The sequence below is a fragment of the Oncorhynchus kisutch genome, linkage group LG30 (assembly GCF_002021735.2).
Source record: "Oncorhynchus kisutch isolate 150728-3 linkage group LG30, Okis_V2, whole genome shotgun sequence".
NCBI lineage: Eukaryota > Metazoa > Chordata > Actinopteri > Salmoniformes > Salmonidae > Oncorhynchus > Oncorhynchus kisutch.
The window spans coordinates 33,287,481-33,309,550 of record NC_034203.2 but is presented as its reverse complement, the minus strand read 5'-3'; the positions used below and the strand labels follow the sequence as shown (position 1 = coordinate 33,309,550).

Sequence of the window (22,070 nt, the reverse complement as noted above, 5' to 3'; positions counted from 1 at the left end):
ATAGGACAATAGGCAAGCAGCTTGGTGAGAAGGCAACAACTGTTGGCGCAATTATTAGAAAATGGAAGAAGTTCAAGATGACGGTCAATCACCCACGGTCTGGGGCTCCGTACAAGATCTCACCTCGTGGGGCATCAATGATCATGAGGAAGGTGAGGGATCAGCCCAGAACTACACGGCAGGACCTGGTCAATGACCTGAAGAGAGCTGGGACCACAGTCTCAAAGAAAACCATTACGCCGTCATGGATTAAAATCCTGCAGCGCACGCAAGGTCCCCCTGCTCAAGCCAGCGCATGTCCAGGCCCGTCTGTAGTTTGCCATTGACCATCTGCATGATCCAGAGGAGGAATGGGAGAAGGTCATGTGGTCTGATGAGACAAAAAAAAATTGCTTTTTGGTCTAAACTCCACTCGCCGTGTTTGGAGGAAGAAGAAGGATGAGTACAACCTCAAGAACACCATCCCAACCGTGAAGCATGGAGGTGGAAACATCATTCTTTGGGGATGCTTTTCTGCAAAGGGGACAGGACGGCTGCACCGTATTGAGGGGAGGATGGATGGGGCCATGTATCACAAGATCTTGGCCAACAACCTCCTTCCCTCAGTAAGAGCATTGAAGATGGGTCGTGGCTGGGTCTTCAAGCATGACAACGACCCGAAACACACAGCCAGGGCAACTAAGGAGTGGCTCCGTAGGAAGCATCTCAAGGTCCTGGAGTGGCCTAGCCACCCTCCAGACGTGAACCCAATAGAACATCTTTGGAGGGAGCTGAAAGTCCGTATTGCCCAGCGACAGCCCCGAAACCTGAAGGATCTGGAGAAGGTCTGTATGGAGGAGTGGGCCAAAATCCCTGCTGCAGTGTGTGCAAACATTGTCAAGAACTACAAGAAACGTATGATGTCTGTAATTGCAAACAAAGATTTCTGTACCAAATATTAAGTTCTGCTATTCTGATGTATCAAATACTTATGTCATGCAAATTAATTACTTAAAAATCATACAATGTGATTTTCCGGATTTTTATTTTAGATTCCGTCTCTCACAGTTGAAGTGTACCTATGATAAAAATTACAGACCTCTACATGCTTTGTAAGTAGGAAAACCTGCAAAATCGGCAGTGTATCAAATACTTGTTCTCCCCACTGTATACCTTACACAATAATTAATAAAGTCTTTGCTCTCTTTATTGACTTTTTAAAAGTTTTCAATCCTATTTGGCATGAAGGGCATTTCTACAAAATTCTCCAAAGTGGGCTTGGTGGTGAGGTGTATGACTTAATAAAATGTATGTACACAGAAAACAAGTGTGCAATAAAAATCTCAGACCAAAGAACATCATTATTATCACAACGTCGAGGTGTGATACAAGGCTGCAAGTTTGAGTCCAAATCTTTTCAACGTTTATCTCAATGCAGACATGTTGGACCATTCTCCAGTCCCAGGACTCACACTATTTGACACAGAGGTAAAATACCTGCTATATGCTGATGATTTGCTACTTCTATCACCAACCAAAGAAGGTCTTCAACAGAACCTTAACATTCAAGAGCAATATTGCCATAATTGGGCCCTGGCAGTACATTTCAAAAAACGAAAATCGTGATTTTTCACAAAATAAACAGATGTCAGAATCACAAATATAAATCTAATTATAGAAATAGAAATTATAAATAGAAATATTTCGCAACAAAGCCTCCTTCACTCACGCCGCCAAACCCTAGTAAAACGGACTATCCTACCAATCCTCGACTTCGGCGATGTCATCTACAAAATAGCTTCCAATACTCTACTCAGCAAGCTGGATGCAGTCTATCACAGTGCCATTCGTTTTGTTACCAAATCACCTTATACCACTGCGACCTGTATGCTCTAGTCGGCTGGCCCTCGCTACATATTTGTGACCAGAACCATTGGCTCCAGGTCATCTATACGTCTATGCTAGGTAAAGCTCCACCTTATCTCAGTTCACTGGTCACGATAACACCCATCTGTAGCACACGTTCCAGCAGGTATATCTCACTGATCATCCACAAAGCCAACACCTCATTTGGCCGCCTTTCCTTCCAGTTCTCTGCTGCCAGTGACTGGAAAGAATTGCAAAAATCGCTGAAGTTGGAGACTTTTATTTCCCTCACCAACTTTAAACATCAGCTATCTGAGCAGCTAACCGATCACTGCAGCTGTGCATCGTCCACCTGTAAATATCACACCCAGTCTACCTACCTCATCCCCATACTGTTTTTATTTAATTTTCTGCTCTTTTGCACACCAATATCTCTACTTGCACATCATCATCTGCTCATGTATCACTCCAGTGTTAATCTGCTAAATTGTAACTATTCGCTCCTATGGCCTATTTATTGCCTACCTCCTCATGCCTTTTGCACACACTGTATATAGACTTTATTTGTTCTACTGTGTGATTGACTTGTCTATTGTGTTATTGGCTTGTTTATTGTTTACTCCATGTGTAACTCTGTGTTGTCTGTGTCACGCTGCTTTGCTTTATCTTGGCCAGGTCGCAGTTGTAAATGAGAACTTGTTCTCAACCAGCCGACCTGGTGAAATAAAGGTAAAATAAAGGTCAAATAAAGGTCAAATAAATAATATGGCAGTGAATGCACTCAAAGAAAAAGCCTGCAGAGCATTGTATTCAATAAAAATGAAATGATTCAATATCAACATCCCAATTAGAATTTGGACCAAAATATATGACTGTGTAATCCTACCAATTGCTCTTTACGGAAGTGAGGTTTGGGGACCACTCAATAAACTGGACTTTAATATGTGGGACAAACATCCAATTGAAGCCCTACATGCAGAATTCTGTCGGAAAATTCTACAAGTCCAGAGAAATACACCAACTATTGCATGTATGGCATAATTGGGCCGCATTCCAGTGGTAATGAAAATTCTCATAAGATCCTTCAAAATTTGGTTACATCCAAATTCAAGTCTGCAATTTAAAGCACTTCAAATCCAGGGGCTGAGCCCAGAAATGAGCACTTTTAGTCAGCTGGTCTTGGACCTAAACAACCAAGCTGACACCAGCACTGCTTCAAAAGAAAGAATTAAAATAAACAAAATCATGAACCAATCAAAGGACTCATTTACAACATTGGAAAAACCAAACAAAATCCCAAAGCCGACTAAATTGCTATCTGACCCTAAACAAAGAATATGCAGTGGCTGATTATCTCTACTCTGTCAGAGATACGAAGCAGAGACAGATCCTTACCAAGTACAGGCTGTTTCCACCAATTGGCAATAGAAACCGGCAGACATAAAAAGACATGGCTCCCCAAAGAGGAGCGTGTATGTGGTCACTGCACGACAGGGGAGGTAGAAACAGAGATTAACTTTCTCCTTTACTGTGAGAAATATTCCTCACCAAGAGATTCATTTTTCACAGAAATGACTACATTTATTCCAAATGTTAACTTATTAAACCCAGAGGAAAAACTAAGAATACTCATGGGCGAAGGAGCAATGGCTCCTCTTGCAGCCAAATATGTATTTTCCTGCCATAGCCTGAGTGACACTGAATAATAACATCTGCATAGTAAACAGTAACTTACTTATTATTACTATTATTGGTATTATTGTTATTACTATTATTATTGTTGTTTATCATTCCAAATAGCAGTGGTATGGGTAGTAGGGTGATGGTAATGATAGCAGTTCAGTGATGGTGGTGGTGGTAGTAGTAGTAATGATGATGGTAGTTGTAGTACTGATGTAATGGTGAAGAGACAGTTATTTATTTATAAGTTAGTTTCATTTTCCATGTTTAGCTTTTTATATTTATTACATTTATACTATTTCTGTTATTTTTGTATATCATTGTGTATTATTTACTACCATTTTATATTATTTTTAAATTTTATTACAATGTTGCTTTGGCAATATTGACACAATGTTTTCCGTGCCAATAAAGCAGCTTGAATTTGAAAGAGCATTAGTGAGAGCATTAGAGAGAGAGCATTAGTGAGAGAGCATTAGAGAGAGCGAGAGCATTAGAGAGAGCGAGCGCATTAGAGAGCGAGCGCATTAGAGAGGGAGAGAGATTATTAGACAGAGCATTAGAGAGAGAGAGAGCGAGCATTAGATAGAGCGAGAGCATTAGAGAGAGAGAGAGAGCATTAGAGAGAGCATTAGAAAGAGAGAGAGCATTAGAGAGGAGAGAGAGAACATTAGAGAGAATGAGAGAGAGCATTAGAGAGAAGGAGAGATAGCATTAGAGAGAAGGAGAGAGCATTAGAGAGATGGAGAGCATTAGAGAGAGCGAAACCATTAGAGCGAGCGAGAGCATTAGAGAGATAGAGCGAAAGCATTAGAGAGATAGAGAAAGATCATTAGAGAGATAGAGAAAGAGCATTAGAGAGAGAGAGCATTAGAGAGAGAGAGCATTAGAGAGAGGGCATTGGAGAGAGAGGGCATTAGAGAGAGAGGGCATTAGAGAGAGAGAGCATTAGAGAGAGAGAGGGCATTAGAGAGAGAGAGCATTAGAGAGAGAGGGCATTGGAGAGAGAGGGCATTGGAGAGGGCATTGGAGAGAGAGGGCATTGGAGAGAGAGAGAGCATTAGCGAGAAAGAGAGTGCATTAGAAAGAGAGAGCATTAGAGAGAAAGAGAGAGTATTAGAGGTAATTACAGAGATAATTACAGAGTAATTACAGGGACTTTTGGAATACTTCCTATGCTGATGAGTGTGTCATTCTGTCATCACCCCCCAACACACACACACACACACACAAACACTGTTACCCCCACTTTTCTCACACACCATGGGGGTTATGTCAAACTAAGTAGTATGGCAATGCATTTGTTGATGGAATGACAAGTCATTGAATCTGTCTCTCTGCAGCATGTAAGGTTGGTTTCTACAGAGCTGTGTCTACAGACGGAGCATGTTCTGAGTGTCCTCCACACAGTCACTCAGAGAAAGCGGGGGCTACTGTCTGTGACTGCAACCCAGGATACTACCGCTCTGAGACGGACCCTGCATCTATGCCCTGCACACGTAAGAACACATGAACGCACACACACTGTATTTCCCCATAGGGGTATCTCACACACTGTATTTCCCCATAGGGGTATCTCACACACTGTATTTCCCCATAGGGGTATCTCACACACTGTATTTCCCCATAGGGGTATCTCAAACTATTTCTCCTCTCTTTCTACTTGGTCCATCCTTTATTTCTCCTCATTCTCTCTCTCACGCCTCCCTCTGTCTCTCTCCTCTCACGCCTCCCTCTGTCTCTCTCCTCTCACGCCTCCCTCTGTCTCTCTCCTCTCATGCCTCCCTTTGTCTCTCTCCTCTCACGCCTGTCTCTCTCTCTCCTCACGCCTCCCTCTGTCTCTCTCCTCTCACGCCTGTCTCTCTCCTCTCACACCTGTCTCTCTCCTCTCACACCTGTCTCTCTCCTCTCACGCCTGTCTCTCTCTCTCCTCACGCCTCCCTCTGTCTCTCTCCTCTCACGCCTGTCTCTCTCCTCTCACACCTGTCTCTCTCCTCTCACGCCTGTCTCTCTCCTCTCACGCCTGTCTCTCTCCTCTCAAATCAAATCAAATCAAATGTATTTATATAGCCCTTCGTACATCAGCTGATATCTCAAAGTGCTGTACAGAAACCCAGCCTAAAACCCCAAACAGCAAGCAATGCAGGTGTAGAAGCACGGTGGCTAGGAAAAACTCCCTAGAAAGGCCAATACCTAGGAAGAAACCTAGAGAGGAACCAGGCTATGTGGGGTGGCCAGTCCTCTTCTGGCTGTGCCGGGTGGAGATTATAACAGAACATGGCCAAGATGTTCAAATGTTCATAAATGACCAGCATGGTCGAATAATAATAAGGCAGAACAGTTGAAACTAGAGCAGCAGCACAGTCAGGTGGAAGTTGAAACTGGAGCAGCAGCATGGCCAGGTGGACTGGGGACAGCAAGGAGTCATCATGTCAGGTAGTCCTGGGGCATGGTCCTAGGGCTCAGGTCCTCCGAGAGAGAGAAAGAAAGAGAGAAGGAGAGAATTAGAGAACGCACACTTAGATTCACACAGGACACCGAATAGGACAGGAGAAGTACTCCAGATATAACAAACTGACCCCAGCCCCCCGACACATAAACTACTGCAGCATAAATACTGGAGGCTGAGACAGGAGGGGTCAGGAGACACTGTGGCCCCATCCGAGGACACCCCCGGACAGGGCCAAACAGGAAGGATATAACCCCACCCACTTTGCCAAAGCACAGCCCCCACACCACTAGAGGGATATCTTCAACCACCAACTTACCATCCTGAGACAAGGCTGAGTATAGCCCACAAAGATCTCCGCCACGGCACAACCCAAGGGGGGGGGGCGCCAACCCAGACAGGATGACCACAACAGTGAATCAACCCACGCAGGTGACGCACCCCCTCCAGGGACGGCATGAGAGAGCCCCAGCAAGCCAGTGACTCAGCCCCTGTAATAGGGTTAGAGGCAGAGAATCCCAGTGGAAAGAGGGGAACCGGCCAGGCAGAGACAGCAAGGGCGGTTCGTTGCTCCAGAGCCTTTCCGTTCACCTTCCCACTCCTGGGCCAGACTACACTCAATCATATGACCCACTGAAGAGATGAGTCTTCAGTAAAGACTTAAAGGTTGAGACCGAGTTTGCGTCTCTGACATGGGTAGGCAGACCGTTCCATAAAAATGGAGCTCTATAGGAGAAAGCCCTGCCTCCAGCTGTTTGCTTAGAAATTCTAGGGACAATTAGGAGGCCTGCGTCTTGTGACCGTAGCGTACGTGTAGGTATGTACGGCAGGACCAAATCAGAGAGATAGGTAGGAGCAAGCCCATGTAATGCTTTGTAGGTTAGCAGTAAAACCTTGAAATCAGCCCTTGCTTTGACAGGAAGCCAGTGTAGAGAGGCTAGCACTGGAGTAATATGATCAAATTTTTGGTTCTAGTCAGGATTCTAGCAGCCGTATTTAGCACTAACTGAAGTTTATTTAGTGCTTTATCCGGGTAGCCGGAAAATAGAGCATTGCAGTAGTCTAACCTAGAAGTGACAAAAGCATGGATTAATTTTTCTGCATCATTTTTGGACAGAAAGTTTCTGATTTTTGCAATGTTACGTAGATGGAAAAAAGCTGTCCTCGAAATGGTCTTGATATGTTCTTCAAAAGAGAGATCAGGGTCCAGAGTAACGCCGAGGTCCTTCACAGTTTTATTTGAGACGACTGTACAACCATTAAGATTAATTGTCAGATTCAACAGAAGATCTCTTTGTTTCTTGGGACCTAGAACAAGCATCTCTGTTTTGTCCGAGTTTAATAGTAGAAAGTTTGCAGCCATCCACTTCCTTATGTCTGAAACACATGCTTCTAGCGAGGGCAATTTTGGGCTTCACCATGTTTCATTGAAATGTACAGCTGTGTGTCATCCGCATAGCAGTGAAAGTTTACATTATGTTTTCGAATAACATCCCCAAGAGGTAAAATATATAGTGAAAACAATAGTGGTCCTAAAACGGAACCTTGAGGAACACCGAAATTTACAGTTGATTTGTCAGAGGACAAACCATTCACAGAGACAAACTGATATCTTTCCGACAGATAAGATCTAAACCAGGCCAGAACATGTCCGTGTAGACCAATTTGGGTTTCCAATCTCTCCAAAAGAATGTGGTGATCGATGGTATCAAAAGCAGCACTAAGGTCTAGGAGCACGAGGACAGATGCAGAGCCTCGGTCCGATGCCATTCAAATGTCATTTACCACCTTCACAAGTGCCGTCTCAGTGCTATGATGGGGTCTAAAACCAGACTGAAGCATTTCGTATACATTGTTTGTCTTCAGGAAGGCAGTGAGTTGCTGCGCAACAGCCTTCTCTAAAATTTTTGAGAGGAATGGAAGATTCGATATAGGCCGATAGTTTTTTATATTTTCTGGGTCAAGGTTTGGCTTTTTCAAGAGAGGCTTTATTACTGCCACTTTTAGTGAGTTTGGTACACATCCAGTGGATAGAGAGCCGTTTATTATGTTCAACATAGGAGGGCCAAGCACAGGAAGCAGCTCTTTCAGTAGTTTAGTTGGAATAGGGTCCAGTATGCAGCTTGAAGGTTTAGAGGCCATGATTATTTTCATCATTGTGTCAAGAGATATAGTACTAAAACACTTGAGCGTCTCTCTTGATCCTAGGTCCTGGCAGAGTTGTGCAGACTCAGGACAACTGAGGTTTGGAGGAATACGCAGGTTTAAAGAGGAGTCCGTAATTTGCTTTCTAATAATCATAATCTTTTCCTCAAAGAAGTTCATGAATTTATCACTGCTAAAGTGAAAGTCATCCTCTCTTGGGGAATGCTGCTTTTTAGTTAGCTTTGCGACAGTATTAAAAAGGAATTTCGGATTGTTCTTATTTTCCTCAATTAAGTTAGAAAAATAGGATGATCGAGTAGCAGTAAGGGCTCTACGGTACTGCACGGTGCCGTCCTTCCAAGCTAGTCGGAAGACTTCCAGTTTGGTGTGGCGCCATTTCCGTTCCAATTTTCTGGAAGCTTGCTTCAGAGCTCTCACGCCTGTCTCTCTCCTCTCACGCCTGTCTCTCTCCTCTCACGCCTGTCTCTCTCCTCTCACGCCTGTCTCTCTCCTCTCATGCCTCCCTCTGTCTCTCTCCTCTCACGCCTCCCATTATACTGATCCAATGACTTAAGAGTAATACACCATGTGCTGAGTGGGATGAATATTCCTCAGTAACATATCTCTCTCTCTCTCTCTCTCTCTCTCTCTCTCTCTCTCTCTCTCTCTCTCTCTCTCTCATTCTCTCTCTCTCTCTCATTCTCTCTCTCTCTCTCATTCTCTCTCTCTCTCTCATTCTCTCTCTCTCTCTCTCTCTCTCTCTCTCTCTCTCTCTCTCTCTCTCTCTCTCTCTCTCTCTCTCTCTCTCTCTCTCTCTCTCTCTCTCTCTCTCTCTCTCTCTCTCTCTCTCTCTCTCTCTCTCTCTCTCTCTCTCTCTCTCTCTCTCTCTCTCTCTCTCTCTCTCTCTCTCTCTCTCTCTCTCTCTCTCAGTAAATATGTTCTGACTGAGACCTTGGTCTGTTTGTCATAAACTTAATTATGCGTATATACAGCACATGGTTCACCAAGTCAGCCCGAGAAAACACATGAGAACACACAACAGAACAACAATAAGTACCAAAATGGAACGTACAGTGGCTTGCGAAGTATTCACACCCCTTTGCATTTTTCCTATTTTGTTGCCTTACAACCTGCAATTAAAATATATTTTGGGGGAGTTTGTATCATTTGATTTACACAACATGCCTACCACTTTGAAGATGCAGAATATTTTTTATTGTGAAACAAACAAGAAATAAGACAAAAAAACTGAACTTGCGCGTGCATAACTATTCCCCCCCCCCAAAGTCAATACTTTGTAGAGCCACCTTTAGCAGCAATTACAGCTGCAAGTCTCTTGGGGTATGTCTCCGTAAGCTTGGCACATCTAGCCACTGGGATGCCCATTCTTCAAGGCAAAACTGCTCCAGGTCCTTCAAGTTGGATGGGTTCTGCTAGTGTACAGCAATCTTTAATTCATACCACAGATTCTCAATTGGATTGAGGTCTGGGGTTTGATTAGGCCATTCCAAGAAATGTAAATGTTTCCCCTTAAACCACTCGAGTGTTGCTTTAGCAGTATGCTTAGGGTCATTGTCCTGCTGGAAGGTAAACCTCCATCCCAGTCTCAAATCTCTGGAAGACTGAACAAGGTTTCCCTCAAGAATTTCCCTGAATTTAGCGCCATCCATCATTCCTTTAATTCTGACCAGTTTCCCAGTCCCTGCTGATGAAAAACATCCCCACAGCATGATGCTGCCACCACCATGCTTCACTGTGAGGATGGTGTTCTCAGGGTGATGAGAGGTGTTGGGTTTGCGCCAGACATAGCATTTTCCTTGATGGCCAAAAAGCAACATTTTAGTCTCATCTGACCAGTCTCCCACATGCCTTTTGGCGAAACGTGTTTGCTTATTTTTTTCTTGAAGCAATGGCTTTTTTCTGGCCACTCTTCTGTAAAGCCCAGCTCTGTGGAGTGTATGGCTTAAAGTGGTCCTATGGACAGACACTCCAATCTCTGCTGTGGAGCTTTGCAGCACTTTCGGGGTTATCATCATTTGTTGCCTCTCTGATTAATGCCCTCCTTGCCTGGTCCGTGAGTTTTGGTGGGCGGCCCTCTCTTGGCAGGTTTGTTGTGGTGCCATTCTTTCCATTTATTAAAAATGGATTTAATGGTGCTTCGTGGGATGTTCAAAGTTTCTGATATTTTTTTAGAACCCAACCCTGATCTGTACTTCTCCACAACTTTGTTCCTGACCTGTTTGGAGAGCTCCTTGGTCTTCATGGTGTCGCTTGCTTGATGGTGCCCCTTGCTTAGTGGTGTATAAGACTCCCTGGGCCTTTCAGAACAGGTGTGTGTGTGTGTGTGTATATATTTACATACAATTTTATGAAACACGTATTTTTTTCACTTCACCAATTTGGACTATTTCAATAAAAATCTATTTTTGTTACAGGTTGTAATGCAACAAAAGAGTAAAACTGCCAAAGGGGGTGAATACTTTTGCAAGGCACTGTATGTAACCATTGCCACAATATCATTTCTAACTCAACCTACCTGTCCTATTTATCCCAGAACCCCCCTCTGCTCCACAGCAGCTGATCTCAGAGGTCAACGAGACATCAGTGGTTCTAGAGTGGAGTGCCCCCCTCAGGCTTGGAGGGAGAACTGACATCAGATACAGTGTGGACTGTCTGCTCTGCCACGGTCCTGAGAGTTACCCTGGGAGTCAAACCGGGAATCAAACTCAGATTGGCAGTTCGTCTGGGAGTGAACTTGGAGAGGCTGGTAGCCTTGGGGGTCCTGACGGGCCTCTTGGGACCCAGCTCTGCCTACCCTGCGGCCCAGACGTCCTCTTCTCCCCCCAGCAGAGTGGCCTGGGGGCCACCAGAGTGTGTGTGAGCGAGCTGCAGGCACACACACGCTACACCTTCACAATCGGCGCCCGCAACGGAGTTTCCCAAGGCCACACTGCAGGGGCAAGAGAGAGTGTGTCTGTCACTCTCACCACCAACCAGGCCGGTGAGTTTGTGTGTGTGTGAGAGAGTTTAGAAGTAAGTGGAGGGAGAGTGTATGTGTGTTTTACGGGGCCAAGCAGGACTGTGTTTATTCCATGTCTGTTTGAGAGTTTCTGAAGCGGGTTGGTTTAATTGGATTTAGTGTTTGTCCCCTCTCTCAAGGAGTGACTTGTCTCAGTGATATAAACATAATACCACAGTGGAGTCGTCATGTAATTGGTTTAGGTTGATGTTTAGATGCCTCGGTAACGCAATACTTTTCTATTGCGCCTCTTTGTGTGTGTGTGTGTGTGTGTGTGTGTGTGTGTGTGTGTGTGTGTGTGTGTGTGTGTGTGTGTGTGTGTGTGTGTGTGTGTGTGTGTGTGTGTGTGTGTGTGTGTGTGTGAGAGAGAAAATGCTGAGTGAAGAATACTTTATTTCTGCTACAAACTCAGTAAACAGTGTGAGAGATAGAAAGAGGATACATCCTTTGTTAGTTTTAGTTATTATCAGTCGACTAAAACACTGGACAATCTGTCTCATTTTAGTCGGAGCCATTTTAGTCACATAATAGTCTTTTTTTCCCTATCAAATAATGAATATTAGGCTACCTCTAACTTCCAATATGTGCACGTTCAGATAGCCTTGTCCAACTAACCCTACTATCTTCTCATATACCGTAGCTGGCAACACTGATATTGTTGCAGATTCTGACCAATGCAGCCATAATTAACCGTATAGGCTATTAAAAACGAAAAACAAAGTTTTAAGTGAGAAGTAGGCGTTTGTCTGAAGCCGAAAAATAAAGGAAATTCACATGAGCACCACAATGCCTACTTCACCCAGAATAATACACATTTAAAATAGGCCTATATCTAGAAATACATACTGTCACGCCCTGACCTTAGAGATCCTTATTTTTCTCTGTTTGGTGAGGTCAGGGTGTGACTCGGGTTGGAAAGGCTGTTTTCAGTTTTTTTTGTTTTTGGCCGTGTGGGGTTCCCAATAAGAGGCAGCTGTCTATCGTTGTCTCTGATTGGGGATCACATATAAGTTGTCATTTTCCTTTTGGGTTTTGTGGGATCTTGTTTTCTGTTTAGTGTCTGTCCCTGACAGAACTGTGCACTTTCGTTTTCGCGTTTGTTATTTTTGTTTGAGTGTTTTTGAATAAAGTATCATGAACACTTTCCACGCTGCGCTTTGGTCCACTCTTCCTTCTACCAACGAGAGCCGTTACACATACAGCCTAATGATATATACAGTTGAAGTCAGAAGTTTACATACACTTAGGTTGGAGTCATTAAAACTTGTTTTTCAGCCACTCCACAAATTTCTTGTTAACAAACTATAGTTTTGGCAAGTCGGTCAGGACATCTACTTTGTACATGATACAAGTAATTTTTCCAACAATTGTTTACAGACAGATTATTTCACTTATAATTCACTGTATCACAATTCCAGTGGGTCAGAAGTTTACATACACTAAGTTTACTGTACCTTTAAACAGCTTGGAAAATTCCAGAAAATGATGTCATGGCTTTAGATGCTTCTGATAGGCTAATTGACATCATTTGAGTCAATTGGGGGTGTACCTGTGAATGTGTTTCAAGGCCTACTTTCAAACTCAGTGCCTCTTTGCTTGACATCATGGGAAAATTAAAACAAATCAGCCAAGAACTTAGAAAAAAAATTGGAGACCTCCACAAGTCTGGTTCATCCTTGAGAGCAATTTCCAAATGCCTGAAGGTACCACGTTCATCTGTACAAACAATAGTGTGCAAGTATAAACACCATGAAGCTGTTATACAGCTCAGGAAGGTGACGTGTTCTCTCTCTCCTAGAGATGAACGTACTTTGGTGCGAGAAGTGCAAATCAATCCCAGAACAACAGCAAAGGATCTTGTGAAGATGCTGGAGGAAACCGGTACAAAAGTATCTATGTCCACAGTAAAACGAGTCCTATATCGACATAACCTGAAAGGCTGCTCAGCAAGGACGAAGCCACTGCTCCAAAACATACATTAAAAAAACAGACTATGGTTTGTAACTGCAGATGGGGACAAAGATCGTACTTTTTAGAGAAATGTCCTCTGGTCTGATGAAACAAAAATAGAACAGTTTTCCCATAATGACCATCATTATGTTTGGAGGAAAAAGGGGGAGGCTTGCAAGCCGAAGAACACCATCCCAACCGTGAAGCACGGGGGTGGGTCAGCATCATGTTGTGGGGGTGCTTTGCTGCAGGAGGAACTGGTGCACTTCACAAAATAGATGGCTTCATGAGGAAGGGAAATTATGTGGATTTATTGAAGCAACATCTCAAGACATTAGTCAGGAAGTTAAATCTTGGTCGCAAATGGGTCTTCCAAGCGGACAATGACCCCAAGCATACTTCCAAAGTTGTGGCAAAATGACTTAAGGAGAACAAAGTCAAGGTATTGGAGTGTCCATCATAAAGCCCTGACCTCAATCCCATAGAACATTTGTGGACAGAACTATGAAAGAGTGTGCGATCAAGGAGGCCTTCAAACCTGACTCAGTTACACCAGCTCTGTCAGGAGGAATGGGCCAAAATTCACCCAACTTATTGTGGAAAGCTTGTGGAAGGCTACATGAAATGTGTGACCCAAGTTAAAGAATTTAAAGGCAATACTACCAAATGCTAATTGAGTGTATGTAAACTTCTGACCCACTGGGAATGTAATGAAATAAATAAAATAAATAATTCTCTCTACCATTATTCTGACATTTCATCTAGTATTTTTTGTGTAATATTAAATGTAAATTGTCTTTGGGTCACAGATAGCGGTAGACACACCTACTTTAACTGCCTGATGGAAGTGTGTTGTCTTCTTGTGTAGTATATTGTCACCTACTGGGTGCTATAAGAAAATAAGAATTTATTCTTAACTGACTTGCCTAGTTAAATAAAGGTCAAATAAATACAATAAAATAAATGAGTAGTATGGGAACTAACCAGAGTCGGTCAATACTCATACACTCTGAAATAAAACAATTATGTCTTTTTATTTATTTATTTTATTTATTTATTTATTTCACCTTTATTTAACCGGGTAGGCTAGTTGAGAACACCTTTATTTAACCAGGTAGGCTAGTTGAGAACACCTTTATTTAACCAGGTAGGCTAGTTGAGAACACCTTTATTTAACCAGGTAGGCTAGTTGAGAACACCTTTATTTAACCAGGTAGGCTAGTTGAGAACACCTTTATTTAACCGGGTAGGCTAGTTGAGAACACCTTTATTTAACCAGGTAGGCTAGTTGAGAACACCTTTATTTAACCAGGTAGGCTAGTTGAGAACACCTTTATTTAACCAGGTAGGCTAGTTGAGAACACCTTTATTTAACCAGGTAGGCTAGTTGAGAACACCTTTATTTAACCAGGTAGGCTAGTTGAGAACACCTTTATTTAACCAGGTAGGCTAGTTGAGAACACCTTTATTTAACCAGGTAGGCTAGTTGAGAACACCTTTATTTAACCAGGTAGGCTAGTTGAGAACACCTTTATTTAACCAGGTAGGCTAGTTGAGAACACCTTTATTTAACCAGGTAGGCTAGTTGAGAACACCTTTATTTAACCAGGTAGGCTAGTTGAGAACACCTTTATTTAACCAGGTAGGCTAGTTGAGAACAAGTTCTCATTTGCAACTGCGACCTGGCCAAGATAAAGCATAGCAGTGTGAGCAGACAACAAAGAGTTACACATGGAGTAAACAATTAACAAGTCAATAACACAGTAGAAAACAAAGGGGGAGTCTATATACAATGTGTGCAAAAGGTATGAGGTAGGCAAATAATTACAATTTTGCAGATTAACACTGGAGTGATGAATGATCAGATGGTCATGTACAGGTAGAGATATTGGTGTGCAAAAGAGCAGAAAAGTAAATAAATAAAAACAGTATGGGGATGAGGTAGGTGAAAATGGGTGGGCTATTTACCAATAGACTATGTACAGCTGCAGCGATCGGTTAGCTGCTCAGATAGCTGATGTTTGAAGTTGGTGAGGGAGATAAAAGTCTCCAACTTCAGCGATTTTTGCAATTCGTTCCAGTCACAGGCAGCAGAGTACTGGAACGAAAGGCGGCCAAATGAGGTGTTGGCTTTAGGGATGATCAGTGAGATACATGAGATACACCTGCTGGAGCGCGTGCTACGGATGGGTGTTGCCATCGTGATAAGAGATAAGGCGGAGCTTTACCTAGCATGGACTTGTAGATGACCTGGAGCCAGTGGGTCTGGCGACGAATATGTAGCGAGGGCCAGCCGACTAGAGCATACAAGTCGCAGTGGTGGGTGGTATAAGGTGCTTTAGTGACAAAACGGATGGCACTGTGATAGACTGCATCCAGTTTGCTGAGTAGAGTGTTGGAAGCCATTTTGTAGATGACCGCCGAAGTCGAGGATCGGTAGGATAGTCAGTTTTACTAGGGTAAGCTTGGCGGCGTGAGTGAAGGAGGCTTTGTTGCGGAATAGAAAGCCGACTCTTGATTTGATTTTCGATTGGAGATGTTTGATATGAGTTTGGAAGGAGAGTTTGCAGTCTAGCCAGACACCTAGGTACTTATAGACGTCAACATATTCTAGGTCGGAACCATCCGGGGTGGTGATGCTAGTCGGGCATGCTGGTGCAGGCAGCGACCGGTTGAAAAGCATGCATTTGGTTTTACTAGCGTTTAAGAGCAGTTGGAGGCCACGGAAGGAGTGTTGTATGGCATTGAAGCTTGTTTGGAGGTTAGATAGCACAGTGTCCAAAGACGGGCCGAAAGTATATAGAATGGTGTCGTCTGCGTAGAGGTGGATCAGGGAATCGCCCGCAGCAAGAGCAACATCATTGATATACACAGAGAAAAGAGTCGGCCCGAGAATTGAACCCTGTGGCACCCCCATAGAGACTGCCAGAGGACCGGACAGCATGCCCTCCGATTTGACACACTGAACTCTGTCTGCAAAGTCATTGGTGAACCAGGCAAGGCAGTCATCCGAAAAACCGAGGCTACTGAGTCTGCCGATAAGAATATGGTGATTGACAGAGTCGAAAGCCTTGGCAAGGTCGATGAAGACAGCTGCACAGTACTGTCTTTTATCGATGGCGGTTATGATATCGTTTAGTACCTTGAGTGTGGCTGAGGTGCACCCGTGACCGGCTCGGAAACCAGATTGCACAGCGGAGAAGGTACGGTCGGATTCGAGATGGTCAGTGACCTGTTTGTTGACTTGGCTTTCGAAGACCTTAGATAGGCAGGGCAGGATGGATATAGGTCTGTAACAGTTTGTGTCCAGGGTGTCTCCCCCTTTGAAGAGGGGGATGACTGAGGCAGCTTTCCAATCCTTGGGGATCTCAGACGATATGAAAGAGAGGTTGAACAGGCTGGTAATAGGGGTTGCGACAATGGTGGCAGATAGTTTCAGAAATAGAGGGTCCAGATTGTCAAGCCCAGCTGATTTGTACGGGTCCAGGTTTTGCAGCTCTTTCAGAACATCTGCTATCTGGATTTGGGTAAAGGAGAACCTGGAGAGGCTTGGGCGAGGAGCTGCGGGGGGGGCGGAGCTGTTGGCCGAGGTTGAAGTAGCCAGGCGGAAGGCATGGCCAGCCGTTGAGAAATGCTTATTGAAGTTTTCGATAATCATGGATTTATCAGTGGTGACCGTGTTACCTAGCCTCAGTGCAGTGGACAGCTGGGAGGAGGTGCTCTTGTTCTCCATGGACTTCACAGTGTCCCAGAACTTTTTGGAGTTGGAGCTACAGGATGCAAACTTCTGCCTGAAGAAGCTGGCCTTAGCTTTCCTGACTGACTGCGTGTATTGGTTCCGGACTTCCCTGAAGAGTTGCATATCACGGGGACTATTCGATGCTATTGCAGTCCGCCACAGGATGTTTTTGTGCTGGTTGAGGGCAGTCAGGTCTGGGGTGAACCAAGGGCTGTATCTGTTCTTAGTTCTGCATTTTTTGAACGGAGCATGCTTATCTAAAATGGTGTGGAAGTTACTTTTAAAGAATGACCAGGCATCCTCAACTGACGGGATGAGGTCAATGTCCTTCAAGGATCCCCGGGCCAGGTCGATTAGAAAGGCCTGCTCACAGAAGTGTTTTAGGGAGCGTTTGACAGTGATGAGGGGTGGTCGTTTGACTGCGGCTCCGTAGCGGATACAGGCAATGAGGCAGTGATCGCTGAGATCCTGGTTGAAGACAGCGGAGGTGTATTTGGAGGGCCAGTTGGTCAGGATGACGTCTATGAGGGTGCCCTTGTTTACAGAGTTAGGGTTGTACCTGGTGGGTTCCTTGATGATTTGTGTGAGATTGAGGGCATCTAGCTTAGATTGTAGGACTGGCGGGGTGTTAAGCATATCCCAGTTTAGGTCACCTAACAGAACAAACTCTGAAGCTAGATGGGGGGCGATCAATTCACAAATGGTGTCCAGGGCACAGTTGGGAGCTGAGGGGGGTCGGTAGCAGGCGGCAACCGTGAGAGACTTATTTCTGGAGAGAGTAATTTTCAAAATTAGTAGTTCGAACTGTTTGGGTATGGACCTGGAAAGTATGACATTACTTTGCAGGCTATCTCTGCCGTAAACTGCAACTCCTCCCCCTTTGGCAGTTCTATCTTGACGGAAGATGTTATAGTTGGGTATGGAAATCTCTGAATTTTTGGTGGCCTTCCTGAGCCAGGATTCAGACACAGCAAGGACATCAGGGTTAGCAGAGTGTGCTAAAGCAGTGAGTAAAACAAACTTAGGGAGGAGGCTTCTGATGTTGACATGCATGAAACCAAGGCTTTTTCGATCACAGAAGTCAACAAATGAGGGTCCCTGGGGACATGCAAGGCCTGGGTTTACCTCCACATCACCCGCGGAACAGAGAAGGAGTAGTATGAGGGTGCGGCTAAAGGCTATCAAAACTGGTCGCCTAGAGCGTTGGGGACAGAGAATAAGAGGAGCAGGTTTCTGGGCATGGTAGAATATATTCAGGGCATAATGTGCAGACAGGGGTATGGTGGGGTGCGGGTACAGCGGAGGTAAACCCAGGCACTGGGTGATGATGAGAGAGGTTGTATCTCTGGACATGCTGGTAGTAATGGGTGAGGTCACCGCATGTGTGGGAGGTGGGACAAAGAAGTTATCAGGGGTATGAAGAGTGGAACTAGGGGCTCCATTGTGAACTAAAACAATGATAACTAATCTGAACAACAGTATACAAGGCATATTGACATTTGAGAGAGACATACAGCGAGGCATACAGTAATCACAGGTGTTGAATTGGGAAAGCTAGCTAAAACAGTAGGTGAGACAACAGCTAATCAGCTAGCACAACAACAGCAGGTAAAATGGCGTAGACTAGGCAACGGGGCCAACAGATAAAACAAACAAGCAGAATGGAGTACCGTGATTAATGGACAGTCCAGCGTGCATCAGCTATGTAGCCAAGAGATCAGTGTCCAGGGGGCAGCGGTGGATGGGGCAGGGAATCTGGACTGGCGAGTGTTATCCAGGTTAAAAAAAACTAACAATGACTAAATAGCTTGTAGCTAGTTAGCTGGTTAGCTTCTGGAGGTTCTTGAGTGTGTTCTAAAAAAATAAAAATAATAGCGATTCCGTATCACATTGGGTGAGGCAGGTTTCCGGAAGGTATGAACAAATTAAAAGTCAAAAGAGATAGAAAGTAAATATGGGTCCAGTGAGCGTTTGGGACGCGGCGATTCAGGCGGTTAGCAGGCCTGTGCTAACAAGCTAACAGTTTGTAGGCCCGGGCTAGACAAGGTAGCAGTTAGCGGACCGGAGCTGGACAAGCTAGCAGTTAGCAGGCCGAATTAGCAAGCAGGGAGATAGCGAGGGCTAGAGAGTTAGCCTTTGGGGGACGTCGCGATGGGGTGAGTCTGTTTATTCCTCTTCATGCGGTGACAACGATAGACCGGTCGTGGGCCCGGGTATTGTAGCTCAGGAGTATGCTACGGTGGTAGCACAGGTGCGCAGGCCGGACTAGCTTCAAGCTAGGTGGGTGGAAACGCTAGCCAGGAGTAATCATCAGGGGTTGCGGTTTAGCTAGATAGCTAGTTGTGAAGATCCAGCTGAAAAATCCAGCTGAAAAATGTTCCGTTTGCGGTGGGAATCCGGGGATGAATCCAGGGATGAAAAATAAATAGGTCCGTTATGCTCTGGTTAGAGTCGCGTTGTTCGAACTGGCGAGAGCTTTCCGAACTAAAGGTTAGCTGATGACCGGTTAGCTGAAGACTAAAGGTTAGCATAGCTGGAGGTTAGCTGGCTAGCTTCAGTTGAGGGGTTCCGAAGTAAATATAAATACTTTAGGAAAAATAGCTACATTGGGTGAGGCGGGTTGCAGGAGAGTATTTGGAAGCTTAGGTTTAGCAAAATGTTTTTAAAGAGATATGCGGAGAAAAATATGTAAAAAACGAAAAATAAACGATATATACAGGGACACGACACGACAGGACGACTTACTGCTACGCCATCTTGGGATCAAGTGAGTCAGTATCATAAATCCAGAGAGTCACATAGACCAGTGACATAACTCTCTTCTCCTGAAGGTCAGTTTGCCAGAGTGATTACCACAATAATACTGGGACATGGGGGGGAGACTATATTAGAGGGATAGAAAGGGAGGGGACAGACAATGATAGTGATAGAAAGACAGGATGAAAAGAGGTGAGACAGGCCGCAACCTGTTTCCTAGACAAAGGTGCCATGTCATCCAGGACTCCGCTGTGGTGAATTGGGTCATTGTGATTGCCATCCAACATTAAGTGATGCGGTTCTTTCCTGTCAAGCCTGTAGCTTGAAGCATTTTTCTATGCATTTGTTATGCATTAATTCAAGACCGTTCAATAGAATGTAGAAGCCATGGGCCTTCCGAGTGATGCAGCGGTCTAAGGCACTACATCGCAGTGCTAGAGGCTTCGCTACAGACCTAGGTTTGATCCCAGGCTGCATCACAACCGGCCGTGATCAGGAGTCCCATAGGGCGGCACATAATTGGCCCAGCATTGTCCGGGTTTGGTCAGGGAGGGGGGCTTTACTTGGCTCATCGCGCTCTAGCGACTCCTTGTGGAGGGCTCGGTGCCTGCAGGCGGTTGAACAGTGTTTCCTCCGACACATTGGTGCGGCTGGATTCCGGGTTAAGCAGGCGGTTGTTAAGAAGTGTTCATTCTTCAACTTGTGTACCCCTCTTTCTCTCCTCTCTCACTCTCACTCACAGCTCCCTCCCCAGTCACATCCATCCAGGCCAGTGATGTCACCAGGCACGATGTGTCGTTGGCATGGCAACAGCCCGCCCGGCCCAACGGGGTCATCCTTGAGTACGAGGTCAAGTACTACGAGAAGGTAAGGTGTCTCGTGGGAACCGCGGTTCAGAAATCAGATATCCTATGGAAACCTATTGTAACTCTGTGTTATGTGTATCTGTGAGTGTATACATTTTCAACTGCTTCAACTGTTATCAATAGACCTATAAAAGAATCAATAAACTATCTTCAAAGCTTTCCTTGTGTTTGACACAGAAAAAGATAGAGGGAGAAATGTAGCAGGTTGAAATGTATTGTCATGAGTCTTGTCCTGGAGGCAGAACTGGGTGTAAAAATTCATGAAAACAAAAATATATTTTTTGTTCTTAATTTCAGTTTAGGGTTAGGCTTTAGGGTCAGCAATGTGGTTAGGGTTAAAATGTTAGCTAGTGACCACTGCAGAGCTGCCTCCAGAACAAGATAAATTACACAAAACGCTAACCTGCAGAAATGGAGGGAGAGAATACGAGATAAAATATGTTGGGAGAGAAAAAGAGAGAGTTTGAGGCAATGTAGAGAAGAGATGGGCAAGCTGTGGGAGGGATTTGTGACTGTGTGGCAATGTTTTTGTGTGTTTCCTTGCTTGAATGGTTTTGTGATTGTAGGACATAGGGAGAGGGATTTCCCTCCAGACCCACATAAAACATTGTTCTGCAACTTCAAGTTACATTTTAGAATCATGTTCACATCTTTTACCCATTTTCTTTTTGCTTGCCAATTATAATGGGTTGTATTTTAGTATGATGTATTGTATATAGGAACGCTTCATATAGTGGACATTGACACGTCCCTCACCTCTTTTCCTCCTATCCAATCAGAATCAGAAGGAGAGGTCCTACCGCATTATGAAGACGGCATCCCGTAGTGCTGATATCACTGGGCTAAACCCACTCACTGTGTACGTATTTCAAGTGCGAGCTCGCACGGCCGCCGGATACGGAGAGTTCAGCGCCCCCTTTGAGTTTTCCACCAACTCAGGTACAACACTATGTTCTATTATTTCATATTATATGATATTCTATTTGTCTATTTTTATAGAGCTAGGGATATTGATAAAATATGTACCTGTTTTTGAATGAAAATGTCCTGGTTTGTGACCTGTTGTCTCCTCCCTCTGTCAGATCCCTTGCCTCTGATTGGTAATGCCGCTAACTCCACCCTTCTCCTACTGTCAATCAGTGGGGGTGTGGTTCTACTGCTCATCTCTACCACAGTGTTCATCATCAGCCACAGGTACACACACACACAGCCGCAGGGAAACATACATAGTGTGTCCTAAAGGAGGCAGTATGTCCAAAAGGAGACCGTGTGTATGATGGCACCAGGAGGATATGGCTGCCATGTTACGGGCTCCTAACCAATTGTGCTATTGTGTGTGGGGTTTTTTGTGACTTATTTTGTACATCATGTTTCTGCCACCGTCTCTTATGACCGAAAAGAGCTTCTGGATATCAGGACAGCGATTACCCACCTCATACGGACGAATATGTTTTTGTTTAATGAGTCGGACACAAAGGATTTACTTCACACCCGCAAGGCCCAAATCCCCGTCATTCGCATGAAGAAGAGACAGAGATATCGGTGACGAAGGTCGGGGTGTAAGTACGGCTAGTGAGTAATCCTCCTCTACCATCAGTCCTATTAGCCAACGTGCAATCA

The 22,070-nt window shown here is 44.5% G+C and overlaps 1 protein-coding gene across 1 annotated transcript in view; it reads left to right on the top strand.

Annotated features, from left to right (window-relative positions):
* Positions 1 to 22,070, top strand: part of LOC109874995 (ephrin type-A receptor 4) — a 65,101-nt gene that overhangs the window by 28,876 nt on the left and 14,155 nt on the right. The window contains exons 3-7 of the mRNA XM_031810935.1: positions 4,869 to 5,024; positions 10,674 to 11,120; positions 20,327 to 20,451; positions 21,230 to 21,389; positions 21,533 to 21,644. Coding sequence (XP_031666795.1) covers positions 4,869 to 5,024; positions 10,674 to 11,120; positions 20,327 to 20,451; positions 21,230 to 21,389; positions 21,533 to 21,644 — 1,000 coding nt within the window. The remainder of the gene's footprint in view (positions 1 to 4,868; positions 5,025 to 10,673; positions 11,121 to 20,326; positions 20,452 to 21,229; positions 21,390 to 21,532; positions 21,645 to 22,070) is intronic.